The sequence below is a fragment of the Astyanax mexicanus genome, chromosome 20 (genome assembly GCF_023375975.1).
Source record: "Astyanax mexicanus isolate ESR-SI-001 chromosome 20, AstMex3_surface, whole genome shotgun sequence".
Lineage (NCBI taxonomy): Eukaryota > Metazoa > Chordata > Actinopteri > Characiformes > Acestrorhamphidae > Astyanax > Astyanax mexicanus.
The window spans coordinates 23,063,712-23,078,649 of NC_064427.1; the positions used below are offsets into that span (position 1 = coordinate 23,063,712).

The 14,938-nt window shown below is 36.4% G+C and overlaps 1 protein-coding gene across 1 annotated transcript; it reads left to right on the top strand.

Annotated features, from left to right (window-relative positions):
• Window positions 1–1,229: 1,229 nt before the first annotated feature.
• zfand5b (zinc finger, AN1-type domain 5b) lies at window positions 1,230–12,388 on the top strand. Its single transcript, XM_007255014.4, has 5 exons — window positions 1,230–1,407; window positions 9,566–9,724; window positions 9,910–10,110; window positions 10,331–10,459; window positions 11,280–12,388. The coding sequence occupies exons 2-5, from the start codon at window positions 9,574–9,576 to the stop codon at window positions 11,426–11,428; spliced, it is 630 nt and encodes a 209-aa protein (XP_007255076.1). The 5' UTR covers window positions 1,230–1,407; window positions 9,566–9,573; the 3' UTR covers window positions 11,429–12,388.
• Window positions 12,389–14,938: the final 2,550 nt, after the last annotated feature.

Below are 14,938 nucleotides of genomic sequence, written 5' to 3' on the forward strand. Positions count from 1 at the left end.
CGCAGTGATTGAGCTCAGTCTGGAGGTGCAGGCTGTGATCACTGTGAGCGTGAGCATGGTGAGTAAATGGTTTCTCTGAAAGCGCTGCACTGGCTGTTCCAGGGTCAAATGTTCTGGTGATGGTATGTGAAGAGAAGACTCTGGGGCTGTGCACACAGTTCACCCAGAAACCAGAGTACTGAACACACAACAAACAAAGACCAATGACCTCTGATATCCATATTTAACACACTGCTTCAGTGAATCATCAAGCCTGAGGAGAGAAATCATAACTGTAAGAGTTTACAAACACTGTATCTGATATGTCATTTTACTGGCCATTGATTTTAAATTAAAAAAATATTTTAAGCCTATAGTTTATTAGTTTAGGAAGAATGCTGTTTTTGTGATAAACTAAATGAAAGTAAAAGTAAAAGTAAAAACAAATTAAATACCCTTTCCACCACTTTTTGTCCAGTCCTTTTGTTTTTGAATTAATAAAAACTAAATAACAAGTTAATAATAAGTAAATAAACTTTTAAAAAATTCTCATTTAATCAAATATATTAGATTTTTTTTGGTCTTTCTAAATGTTAAGCCCATGATTTATTAGTTTAGGAACAATACAGTTTTTGTGATAAACTAAATTAAACTAAAAGTAAAAGTAAAAACAAATTAAATAACCATTTCCACATTTGTCCAGTACTTTTCCTGGGTCAAAAATAAGTGATTTTCCATTTTCATTTTGTATTTTGTAAGTATCTACAGAAAGTGCAGTTCCACTGGTGGTACAGATGGTTCTGGATTTTTAAGCACTATAGCAGAATATTAACTATTACCTATTAAATGAATAAAAAGAAAATTGGTCAATCATTTGTCCAAATATTGTCATATAATCAAATTATTAATTTTTTTTTTCTTTTTCCAAACAAATTGAAAATTTCTGGAATATAATCAAGAGGAAGATGGATGATCACAAGCTGTCAACCCAAGCTGAACTGCTTAACTTTTTGCACCAGGAGTGGCATGAAACTGATTCAGAAACTGAAGTGGTTTCTTAATTTTTTCAGAGCTGTATATATAGCTAATAAACACAGGAAGGGGAAGAAAGGGGGAAAAACAAGCTGAAATTCAGTAAGCTGTTTTTGTACAGTACTCAGCATAACCCCGCCCATAACCCCCCAACAACCAATGAAAACGCAAATATCCCCGACGCCTCAAGCCCCGCCTCTCTCCCTAAAGAAAGCAACAAACCGGCAGCGACGGAAAACAGACGGACCGGAGCGGGGCGAGGAAAACGGGGCGACAGAGCGAGCGAACAGAGGACGGAAGAAAGGGGGAGAAACGAGGTCAATCGTGGATTTCTACCTTTAATTCACACGGAAACGAGTTTTTCTAGAATTCCGAGAACAGTGTTTTATAATCACGGTGAGTAAAGCTTTGTGTTAAGCCTATTTTCTGAGTATTTCGCTGGCTATTTAACAAATGCGCTGACTCGCTATTAGCGTCTTAAAAATCCACTCCAGGATTTTGTTCCAGCCGTGAAGGTGGCTCTTCTATATCTCCGCTGCCGCAGAGACTTCTAGACGGTTGCAACAAAAACCTGGGGTTTTGTTTTCCGGACCTGGATTACCCAATTCCACTCTTTATCTGACTGGATTAAGCTTGTTTTTTATGTTTTAAAGGATTAAATAGCTTTAAAATGACTGTATATATATGTTTAACCACTTTAGATCGTGTTTCAATTAAAACAAGATATAAGCTTCTTTTCTCTAGTTCCTCTTTGAGTTAGTTACCATATATGGGATATATCTAGTAAGCTAACCTAGCTGTAGTGATATAGTGGTAACTAACTATACAATAGATATATAAACCACAAGGGAATAAATAACCTTTATAGACCGATTTTATAGTAGTAATCCACTGTTGAGCCTTTTGCTAACATGGATTTAGTTAACTCTAGGTGAGCTAACATAGACCAATGGATTTAACTCCCTATTTGGGAGCTGATTATCTATTTTAATAAGGACTAATATAGTAAGATTAATAGCTAATTAATTGAATAGATGAACTATTTGCTAGTTCAATCGTTTATTTTAGGAAACATACAAGCAAACAAATTGCTGTAACTATCTAGCTATGTAACCAAGCTAGCTTACTGTTTTAGTCAATATGTTTTAACACAACTAACCAGTTAACTTAACTAGCTAGCTAATGAATTAACTAGCTAACAAACTAAAACTATAACAATAGCTATAATCTATATATAAAATGTAGCTAGTTAGATAAACCACCCAGATAGAAGACAATGTTAGCTGTTAGCAAGCTAGCTTTTAAGCTACTTGGAGAGAAATTGAAGTAACAAACAGCTTAACTACGTCGTTTAAAAGCCTAAAAACGTATATAATTAACGTTTATACAGTTTAGTCGATGTATATGTTTCAGTCTTTCCCCCAAAAAACTATATATTTATCAAGAAAAGCACCAAGAAAGCAGGAAAGTGTCGAACAAAGAAAGGACAAAAGCAGCAGCAGCCCCCCAGCTCGCCATCTGTCCGGTGCCTTGTCGAATTGTGCTTCCCTGATAATCCGTGTTACCCTAGTGTTTAAATGTTTAAAGGTAGTTACCACACTTACAGCTTAAACATATAGAAAACATAGAACATATATATATATATATATATATATATATATATATATAACACATTTTAGAACATATATTAGAGCAGAAGTCTAATTAGATACTGTGAAAGTGTAGTGTAGATAAATACTGTGAAAGGGTAACGTAGTGTTATTTGTATTTTTGAATTGTTTATGTAGTGTTTTTATTTGTATTATTTTTGCACAATGTTGTCATGCACACTTTTTCTAGAAACACCAAAGCAATGATGAAAGTGAGCTCGGGCTGTTTGTTTACTGCACCAACACAAACAAACAAAAACAAAAAACGAGATAAAGAATTAACACTACCCCTCTATTACAACAACTTTCCATACCGTACATTTATTATTTATTTACTTACTTACTTAGTTAACTACTTATCTTGTATATAATGTTGTATTGCATATCTACTCTATAGCATACCTTATTTATTTATTTACTTACTCAGCTACTCCTCTTTAATATAATGTTACATCATGGCATATCTACTTTATATCCAATACAATGAGTGGGTCATAAATAAACTTATGTATATGTGCAAGAATATGTAAAATAGGTAGAGATTTTTTTATTATTATTATATATATATGGTTACTGAAACCACTGTTAGATTAATCATGTAATCATGATGAAGCAGTGGCTTGTTGTGCTTCCTTGCTCTAATAAAACATTTTTTTATCAAAAGTCAAAATCAAGTCTAAATTCAAATTTGAGACTCCTAATCTTCCAAAGATACATTTTTCCTTCAGAAAATATAATTTATGCCATGGAGGCTTAAAACATGAGCGGAAAATACATGAAAATGTTAGAAATGTAGGTCTGCGCGTGCGCAGTGCTGGTGAGAAGCACATATCGACGACTAGCAAAGCTAGTCACAACACCTAGTAACTACACAGCTGCTTATCAGCACTCTCTTACTTAGCTAAGCTACACACTGGAAAACAAAGCAGCTAGCGAGTGTTGGTTAACTACAACCCACAGATACGCGTGTTAGGTAATCATATATTGGTGTTTTTGTGTATATTTAGCTTTTATATGTATAAATATATCACTATAAATGAATCCCACACTGCTCTGTGTGTGTATAGCTAGGCTAGGCTAGCCCTGCTGGAGAGAGTTAGCTTAGCATGACTCAGTGGATTTAAAGCCTGGCCGAGGCCTCCTCCTGTATTTAGCTCTCCTCTGTCCCCTGAGCTGCACAGCGCGAATGCTGGGACACCAAATCACCAAATTTCAACAAATCTGCTTCTGCTCAGCCACACTTACACATCCACACCGCAATCCGTGAGATTATAGTCCAGAAAAAGCCTGAGCTAAACCCAGACATAGGCCGACTAACGCTAGGTGTCTTAAAGCTAGCTGAGGAGTTCAGCCAGTCAGTCAGTCTGCTGTAAACTAGCAGCCCAGTGTTTTCCAGGCCTCTGTGTTCTCTGACTAATTTAATCACAGCTTTCCCACTGCTGCCCACTGTCTCATTTTCTCAATTTTTTAGACATTGTCGTCCTCAATTCTCCACCTCCTATGGTTTATACAGCTCTGTTAAGTTCATTTTCTGAATCAGTTTTTCTGATTTTGCTATTTATAGGTATGTTTGAGTACAATGAACATTGTTGTTTCATTTTATAAACTACCGACATAATTTCTCCCAAATTCAGAATATAAATATTGTCATTTAGAGCATTTATTTGCAGAAATTGAAAAATGGATGAAATAACCAAAAAGATGCAGAGCTTCCAGACCTCAAATAGTGCAAAGAAAACAAGTTTATATTCATAAAGTTTTAAGAGTTTAGAAATTTACAGAAATATCAGAAAAATCACCATTAAGTGGTATCTTGTGATTGTCTTGGAAACAACAATCATTTTTTGTTTTGCTGTGCTTAGTACTGACATAAACAATCAGTCCCAAATAAGGCAAGTGTGGAGGACCTTAAATAGAGAAAGTTGTGTATTGTTTATTGGGGTAAATTCCCATACATTGTTTCAAATTAGTTCTGCCTATTTGCCAGATATTTCACGGTACAGGTATTACGATTCACACTGTTAGCAAGGTTATATACTGAGATTGTTAAGCAAATTTTAAGAAAACCGTCATAGTAAATAAAACACAACAACACTTTTTATCCAATCAGAACAGTGGGATCTAAAATCACAACACCAAATTAACCACTGGCTGACACCAGTCTTTACATAAGTCGTAGACTTATAATTAAAGATGAGTACTGTGTTTTTGAAAATCGATACGGTATTGCAACACGGATACATATCCTGCTACATATACATGTTTATATTGTTTCTAGTTTTATTTTTCAAGACAGAAAACAGATTATTTTTGCCCAGTGTCATGAATAGATAGATATACATACATATAGTTTTACACCACAGCTTCATATTCATGTTCATATTGTTTCCTAATTTTACAGTTTATATCTTCCCAGTATAATAATTTCTTACACCACAGCTTCATTTTCATGTTTTTTATATTTTTTCCTAATTTTATTTTTCATGAATGAAGGCAGTTCATATGTCTTGTGTATATGTATCATTAATAGATAGATATAGATACATATTGTCTTACACCACAGCTTCATATACATGTACATATTGTTTCCTAATTTTACAGTTTATATTTGCCCAGTATATATATATATATATATTCTTACACCACAACTTCATAGTAATGGGCATATTGTTTCTTGTTTTTATTTTTCATGAACGAAGGCGGTTTTGTATCTTATTTATACTTTTATTTATTTTTTTATTGCAGTTGTAGTGCCATAATTACACCCATATCAACAGTAATAACTGTTATTATTGTGTTGAATGCTGGTGTTTTTACTGCTTTTCACGTGGTGGGACGTTGTGTCTGTGCAGGCTGTTTACAATAAGACTGTCCAGGGCTTGAACACGTCAGGCCCCTCCGACATGCGCCGGGGACCTTTCCATTTTTGGCTCCGTCCAAATAAACAGCAGTGGGTGTCCCGTACCGTACTGAAGGGGCAGGGAGGAGGCGCTTCACACACACACACACACACACACCGGGCTTCTGTGATGTAATGGAGTCACGATAAAGCAGGCAGGGCTATAAATAGCAGCAGGCAGGACCCTGTGCTGTTGGCGAGGTTGTGTGAGGATCAGCTTGTCACATTGCGCCCTTGTGACAGGCGAAAGCTAATAGGCCGCCTCCATGTGAGTGCGCTGCAGCGAGGAGCTCTGCAGTCAGCAGGCTTACACGTGATGGAGCGTTCCTCCTCCAGCTGGCCTTTCTGGGGAAAACCTGTGACGCTGCTTTCAAGAAAACGCGTGGGTGGAAGGCTGTGTTTTTCTGGTCTTTTTTGGGTTTATATACTTATGTGTGTGTGTGTGTGTAAATGTGTTGCATCATCTTGACTGGTAGTGGTTTTCACCCCTGTTGCAACAACACCTCTTACTGAAAAAGCTTTTTTTTTGCTGTTAGGTTTTTTTGCTATTCTTTTACATTACAGATTTTTTATATCAAGTATTATAGAGGGCTCCTGGTCTGTGAGTCGTGCCGTGGTCTGATTGGTGGTCCTTTATCAGTGGTGCCGATGATGATCTGGCCTGGCTGAACACTGTGTTCCAAACCCTGTGGCCAACTGTTCTCACCTCTGTGTTTCCCCGCCGGTGGTGAGATGGGCTGTGTTAAAGCACAGAGACGAGTTCTGGCCTCTCGCTGATGGTTATCATTGATGGAGAACTGTCTTTTGATTCCCTTTGTTGCTGTTCCCCTGAAAACAGCTTTTATAATCTTAACCCACTATAGCATAGTGTTGCACTCAGACAACAATTCACTTTTATACTTTTAAACCCTCCTTTTACGTTTTTTGTGTACATATTTTAAAATATAATATCAAAGCATGGCTATGCATTAGGGGTGTGCTATATCATATAATTTGCAATAATATTGGGGGTTTTTTTTAATATCATGAAACAATATTATACCCTGAAATATCGTGCCATATCACTCTCCTATAATTATCATATCAGGGTCCTATTTTTTTCTGTTTTAGCTAAAGAAAAAAATCACACTGTTCTTGTTTCAGACAGATTATATTTGTCCTGTATCATTTATTTTACTTTAATCCTGGATGTATGGACATAATTGGAGAGCAGTATTATTAGTAGTATCATGACATTCTGAATCATTGACTTCTGTTACAGATCTGATACAGATCTGATACAATTCTTGTTTTTTTTTATATTTCAGTTAGGGGTGTGCCATATCATATCCTATACAATAATAAAATTTTAATTCAGTGTTTTGTCATATCGCCACGAGTATCTTTAACACAAAAATACCATGAAATATTGTGATATTATATTAGTGCCACATCGCCCACCCCTACTCTGCATGATAAAATGAGGTTAGAAGTGGGTTTGACGTTTTATATGGCAGTGGAGCATTTAAAATATTATATAACTAAATCTATATATGCAGTTTTCTATTAATGTTTGGGGCGATGGTTATTCATCACATCTACAGCAATGATTCTCATCTATAAAACTAGAGACCCTCTACCCTGAATATTTTGTGTGTTTACCTGCTCCGAAACACCTGATTCAAATGATGAATTTGTTATCTAGCAGCTGATAACACTAGTTAAAACCCAGTTACTCAGTTACTAATGAATCCAGTGTGATGGAGAAAAGATGGGGGTCCATGAAATCAGGACTGACAATCAAGCTCCCAAAATCCCTCAAAAATAAAGTTATAATAAAATGATCTTTCCCAAAAATGTATTCATGCCATAGTTTTAATAATTAAGGTTAATATTATATACATATCTGAAAAATGCAGCAGATCTTGTTCTGGCTGGTTTAAAGTGAGGACATTTTGTAGGGATGCTCAGTGATCACTGACTCATATCAGGATGAGCAGATGGCAGCTATGACAGATTATCAATGTCAGACAGATGTGTGGTTTTGACTGATGATTAGTGTTTGATGGTTAGGAATAACCTAATGTATCTATATTTTACTGTATTTGTTTTGCAAAAAATGCATAGTTTCTTTTAAGAGGGGTTCTTGTTCTGTTCTTGTTTGTGCGCAATAAAAATAATTAATCCATACTAATTTAAAAAAATGCTGTAAGTTTTAATAGTCAATATTTTCTCTTACTAACACTTAGTATACTATAGTAAACTTAGTATACTCTAGTACACTTAGTGTAATAAGTTTAATATAGTATACTATTCGTACTTAGTATACTACAGTAAACAGTACACACTTCAAATAGTAATAATTTGCAACAAAATATACTACCTTTAGTTAGTTCCGACCCTGCAATGTGATTGGCTGAGAGGTGTTCTATGAGTACCGTTATCAGCCGGTAATGCACTGTAACCGAAGCGCTCCATGTATTACTCTGCCACATACAGGTAACCTAGCAACGATAACTGCAATAATACACTCAAGCTATACTCTAGCGTGTAATATTGGCACTACTGTTCTGATTTACAGTACTCTGCCTGCGGCCTTGTGTCTATGATCGCAGCGCAGCAGTGCCAATATTACACGGTATAGCACGAACCTTTGCCTGAAATGGAGCATCAAATGCCTAAAATGGTTTAAAATTGGAATGATTTAATCACTGGAGTATTAGGGTAATGTTGTTAGGCTCATCACTGATGCTTTTATTTTTTGCTTAATTTGTATAAAATCTGCAGTTTCGTCCATCCAGAATAGTAAATTAAAAGCTAGTTCATGACTCAATTCATCAGGTTATAATTTCTCTAAAAGAGCAGCAGTTAGTTTAGCTGTTTTTTGTTGGATTTGTTGTGTGATTTAAAGGGTTAATTCTTGAAAGTTGAGCAGTGATCTCTCAGTCAGGCGTTCAGTGTGACCTGTGTGGGGGTGTGAATGAGGAGATGTGGTGCCAGGCTCATGGCAGGTCGGATGCCAGGAAGACAGATTACATGTCTGACCCTTTTAGGATGGGAATAATCCCGTCTCTGTTCTGACCTGTGCTAGTTACCTAACCAGTGTGGGTATTTGTAGAGACGTCTGTGCTTGATTTCAGTCGTGTCACCAGTCATGTGGTTTCACGCGTTAAGCTGATTTTTAAAAATAATTACTACTTCTTTTTTTTTTTTTTTTTTTTTTTTTACTTTTTTATTTGAATTTCAGTCACGCTGACAAATCTTCTTGCTCAGGGTCGAACATAAAGTTCTGGATAGCGTCTCTGTTTTCTGTCATTTTCAAGCATAGCCATCAACAGCTTATTTGCATAAAATGTCAGAGCCATTAAATGGCTCAGTCTGAAAGGTACTGAAACTGGTGAGATTTATGTTTATCTTTAGGTGAGAGTGATTTTGTGTAAAGAACTTTTAAAAACATGTTTTGTATAGACCATAGATATATTCTTTAACTTCGTAAACAGTGTTTATACTGAGCACGAGCAAAAATAGCCAAGCTATTAGCTTATATTAAAGAAAAAGTGCAGCAGAATAATGTCCTACTGAGATTACAGCTGGGGAAGATGGAGATCTTGTCTTGTATCACAATATTGTTTTATTGTATCAGCAATATACTTTTTTTTACGCATATTCTCTGACTCTACTGTACATTCAGTTCGTTACAGAGTTTGAAAAATCCTGTTAACTTGTGTGCATTATGTGCAGCAAAAGTGTAATAAAAATGACTACAATATTTGAGGATTGAATTGTAGTTTTTACAAATATGCCACCGCTTATGCATTATGTCTTTTTGTCAAAAAACTATGATAAATACCTTTTATCGTATTATAATATAGTATTTTAACCACATCGCCGAGCTCTAACTGAGATGTAAAGATTAACTTATTTTACAAAATCTCATTAAAGCTGTAAATCAAATTAAAAACTCTGCGATATTTTCACATTGTACCATTTTTATAAACCCTATATTATAAACCTGGTTTGTCTACAGATTCAGAAATGGCCCAGGAGACCAACCAGAGCCCCGTGCCCATGCTCTGCACCACCGGCTGTGGCTTCTACGGCAACCCTAGGACCAATGGCATGTGCTCAGTTTGTTATAAGGAGCACCTAACGAGACAGAACAATGGAGGCCCTCTAAACTCTATGGGTGAGGAGCTTTTCTTCATCTTCAGTTTCTCCTGTTTCGTCTCTGTTTGCTGAAGAACATCTCGTTCGGTGACTGATTCTTATTTGCATAAAGTGATTCATCCTGCCGTGGGTCTTGCCCTCTGCAGAGGTATTTATTCCCAGATGAGCCGTATGATCTTCAACTGGAATTTCTCTGCTCTTCAGGTTCTAGCAGCGTAACCAGTAGTCCTACCTCAGAGGCCTCCGCGATCCAGATCATCGAGGCTAGCCTAAACAATTCTGCCAGCGAAGCCGAGTCGCCGAGCGGTGCCGCTGCAGCACTTCCTGTTACGCAGCAGATGATAGAGATGAGCATTTCCTGTGAAGTGGAAGCAGCGTCGCCTAAAGTAGAAGTTCCTGAACCTGGTTAGTAGGAGTTTTTTTTTTATTTTATTATTGCATTGTTTTCTCAGCCTTGGTCCAGCAGTTGCATCATAAACCTTTTTAGGAGGGTCTAAATAATCTGCTAAAACTAAAACATATATATTTTTTTGTATGTTGGCTTTTGTAGGATTACTGTTTGTGGTAATATTGTGTCTGTTGTTGGCTGACCAATAACCATTTTTTGTTTCTTTCGTCTCCACAGTTGTAACTCAACCCACAGCGTCGGTTTCCTCAGCTAACACAGCAGATAGTGAGGAGGCTAAAGCTCCAGAAGCCCCCAAACCTAAGAAAAACCGCTGCTTTATGTGCCGTAAGAAAGTTGGCCTTACAGGTAAGCTCCATCTTCTGAATCCTTTCATAGTTAAACATGCACTATGTGGACAAAAGTAGCAGCACATTGACACGTTACATTACGCAGGACAACCAAATGTTTCAATAATGCTTATTTTGTCTGCTCAAGTTTTGCTTTGTAGATTAATACTAAAGTCATCCAAACTATAAAAAACGTCTTGGCTGGATTTTCTCAGTCAGATTTATGAGGTAGAATCACCTGGAATTCAGAATTTCAGTTAAGAGCTGTGCTGTGCTGAATTTCTTTCTCTTTATATGTTTGAGAGCATCAGTTGTAAAGTTGTGAAGAGGTAGAGTTAAAATCATTATGATGAAACTGGCACTAATCAGGACTAGTCCAAAAAAGAAAGAGCAAGAGTTTCCTCTGTTGCACAGGATAAGATCTTAAGAGTTACCAGCCTCAGAAACTGCAAGTTAACAGCTCCCCAGATAAGAGCACCTAAATACGTCTTCACAGATTATTTTGGTTTGTTTTTGTGTGGCCGTTAGTTTTCTGTAGTTTTTATGTTGTTCCTATCAGAAGTATACAGTATAGACATAACAAATTAAGACTTAAGAAGAATAATATATATTGTAATTTTTTTTTTGTGTGTATATATTGTGTACATTTTTGTCCAGCCTCAAATCCCAATCTTACTAATGTTGGAATATCTAGGAAATATTAGGAAGACATTTTTTTTTTAAAGAAACTTGTAAATGCCAGGAAGTGCACTGTGTTAGTTGTAATATTCCACAATAAACATATTTGAAACTATATTATGTACATGTGATTAATGCGTGCCGCCTCTCTCTTCCTCCAGGGTTCGACTGCCGCTGTGGAAACCTATTCTGTGGAATTCATCGATACTCCGACAAGCACAACTGCCCCTACGATTACAAAGCCGAGGCCGCGGCCAAGATCCGCAAAGAGAACCCTGTAGTCGTCGCAGACAAGATCCAGAGAATATAGACGGATACACTAGATCATCTTCATCTTGCTTTCTCTCGTCTTCGAGCCGTGACCCTGAGATCAGGCTGAGATCATACAATAAAAAAGGACTCGCGCTTCACCTGCGATTTAAAGGACTAGGTTTTTCTTTTGTTCGTTTTTTTTTTTTTTTTTTAATATTACTACGTTGTCTGGGGAGGAATCTTGGTTGTTCAGAAAATGCATGAGTGATTTTTACAGATTTTTTTTTCTTCAAGTTATTTTTTCTGTCTGGTGTATGAGCTTCGATTTAAGAGAGAAAAGAAAAAGATTTGTTAAACAGCGTTGGGTTCCACAGGCCCAGAGATCGTGCATCTCCTTGTGTGTCTGGTTCTAGGTATCTTTTTTTTTTTTTTAGGTGGGAGGAGACCTGGTGAATTTGAGCTGATCATTGTGTTAAAAAAAGAAAAAAGGAAGGCTAACCGTCTTTGTGATTAATTGATTGATTAATTAATTGATTGTCAAAAGTTTACTTTGTGATTGTGTCTCTCGGTCCATCTCGTGTCATGCGTTGGTGGCGGTGATGGTGGAGGAGTGGAGGATGGACGTATTGTAGCCTATGGGACTTCAGACGACTGTTATTGCCCTGAGTCGAGCGCCCTCAGCGCAGCAGTGCATGGCTGGCTCATGTAGCAACAAGAAAAAAGAAAAAGAAAAACTAACAAAACAAACAAACAAAAACATGTTACAAAAAAATGGACGCTCTTCTTTTTTTCCCGTAGGTTGAAGATTTCATCTATCGTTTGAGAAGTGAGTCACAGCATGGCTCTCAACTCTTTGCAGTTATAGCCTTTACAAGATCAGCATCAATTTTATTATTATGGATTATTGTTTTGCTGCCAGCCTCAGCTTGTGTCCATTAGCAAGCAGATTATTTGTTTCTTTGGAGTGAGTTTGGGCTGTTGGTTCACTTTTATCCCCTTCTCTCTCTTTCTCTCCCTCAACTCTGTCAAACTAGAAAAAAATAAATAAATAAATAAATAAATAAATATATATATATATATATATATATATATATATATATATATATATATATATATATATATATATATATATATATATATATATATATATATATACAATCCATAAACTCAATGAAACTCTGAATTCTATCCCCTGATTGATTTAAAAAAAGCAGCCAGATCATTTCATTAATCAGAGCTGATTATTATTATAATTATTATAATTATTTTCACGTTTTTTAATTCTAAGCACACAAGGACTAAATCTGAAGTACTCACTGGGTTTTTCACAGCATCGCCCTTCAGCAGTCAGAACAGGCCTTAAAGAAAGGAGTTATTTACACACCTATAATAGCTATAATTAGAAAAGACAGATAATACTGGTCTGAAGGTGTCTCCCATCGTTACGCATCAAGAACACGAGCTTAAAATAGAGCTGTAGGGCTGTTTTGGTTGAGAGGGGTTGAGCAGGGATTTACTAAAAGGGTATACTGCATGACTAGAGAAATAACTACTAAAGTACATTACAGTTTTTTTGAAGTTGGCGACATGCTGATAGTCCTTTTTTTTTAAACGGTAATAATCCACTTCTGTAATGAATGTTGCTTTCTGTTTGTGATTTGATATTATTTTTATTTTCGTGTGTAATGGAATGGAATGAGTGTCACATGCTATGTTTATACACAGGGGATGAAAGTTGGATGGTGTTTCTATTTGAGCCGCTGTTGCGTGGAGGGCTTGGTTCTGTTTGTGTGTGTGTGTGTGTGTGTGTGTGTGTGTGTGTGTGTGTGTGAATACCCGAGTAGTCTAATCATTGGATGCCTCCTTGTAGACTTTTTTTTTTTTTCCTCAGTCCTTTGTTTTCCGCTCTGGCTGCAAATCGCCGTTTTCATTCTGTAGGGTCCTCTTCTTCTTCTCCGTTTTTGTTTCCCAGTTTACACAGTAAAAATGATCTGTCCTTTTATTTTTGAGTTTTAGTTATGCAAGTTTGTACAAACCATCTTTATATTTATTATATGTATTGCGCATATAATCTCGTTACCCAACATTACTGCGAAATTGTATCATGTAAATAAAATTATGTACAGAGATATAATGAACATGCTTTACTGTCCTGTTTTATAAGGGGGTTGCACTGCAAGTCTGTTCCAACCATTTAAATACTTATAGAAATGTTTTACACTTTAAAAAGCTAGTTCTGACCTGATTTCTAGAACAAAATATTAAAGCTGATGTCTGAAAGTTTTGGGATTTGAGGGATTTAATGCCCCCTCTGGTGAGGATGGGTAATTGCACCAAGCATGCGGAAGAATCATTTTAAACTGGGCGGGTGTGGTGAGGTATCCTATCAGAGAGGATGAATCCGATTCCAGGTTATGTCCCGTCAGAAAGAAAGTCAGAAGCTGCTGAGGGAAATGTCTTCAGAGGATGTAATGGAGTTATATACAGCCATCAGTTTTGTCAGTATAAATACTGTATCTTAATTGAAAGTATTTGTGATTTTTAGTTAATTATTAATCCTGGTTTTAGCAGGGACTCTCTCACGTTCCTTTTTGTTTTCGGAGCTTCACTCCTTTGTTTCTTTGGTTTTACTATGGATGAATGAGCTACTGAGCTCTGAGTTTTCTCTTCTGAAGTCTCCATTGCTCCACCAGCTGCTCGCGTTCAGTAAAACTGAGTCTGTACGTGTGACTGAAGTACGTAAAGACGCATGACGTGGCCAGCAGAACTCCTGCAAAAAGCGACTCGACACCCCTGTTTTTAGAATACATATATATTTAGACTTTGCAGGGATGGTCATCCCAGCACACTGGTACCATTAATACCAACAATATTTTTTTCATATTCTTCTCCACTCAGAAATGCTTCTGCTTTTAGTTTAGAAACTAAATAATACCGACTGCCACTTAAATATAAGAAAGTTAAGAAAGTGTTACATCATGATTTTGTAAAATAAGTATAGTCTTATTTCACAATATGAAACAAAACCTAAAAGATTTAATTTGGCATCAATATTCAAAAATGGGTCTGGGCTCTTCTGGGTTAATAAGTTCTATGGGGTAGATATTTGTAGGGTGTTGTGCTTCAGGTAGAGCTGGCCTGTTTTGTGGAATGGAATGTGCAGAAGTGACTCATGCTGTAAATTTTCCGTTTAATCACATCCCAAAGCTGCTCTACTGGATTCAGATAAAAAAACTCATTCTCATCTACATGAAACCAGTTTAGGGCTCTGTCTCAATTCTAATCATACTAATAAGGGAATATCATATTAGGGAAAAGAAGTAAGCTAGGACCAGGTTATTCCATCCATCTAGGGGTGTGCAATAATATCACCAACATTTTTAAATATCGTGAACAATATTATACCCTTAATTTTGTTGCAGTAGTGTATTCTTGAAATAATTTTTAAATCAGTGTTTTGTCATATCGCCAAGAGTATCGATATCGCAAAAATACCATGAAATATCGTGATATTATTTTAGGGCCATATCGCCCAACCCTACATCTATCAATAATTTTTTTCCTCCCT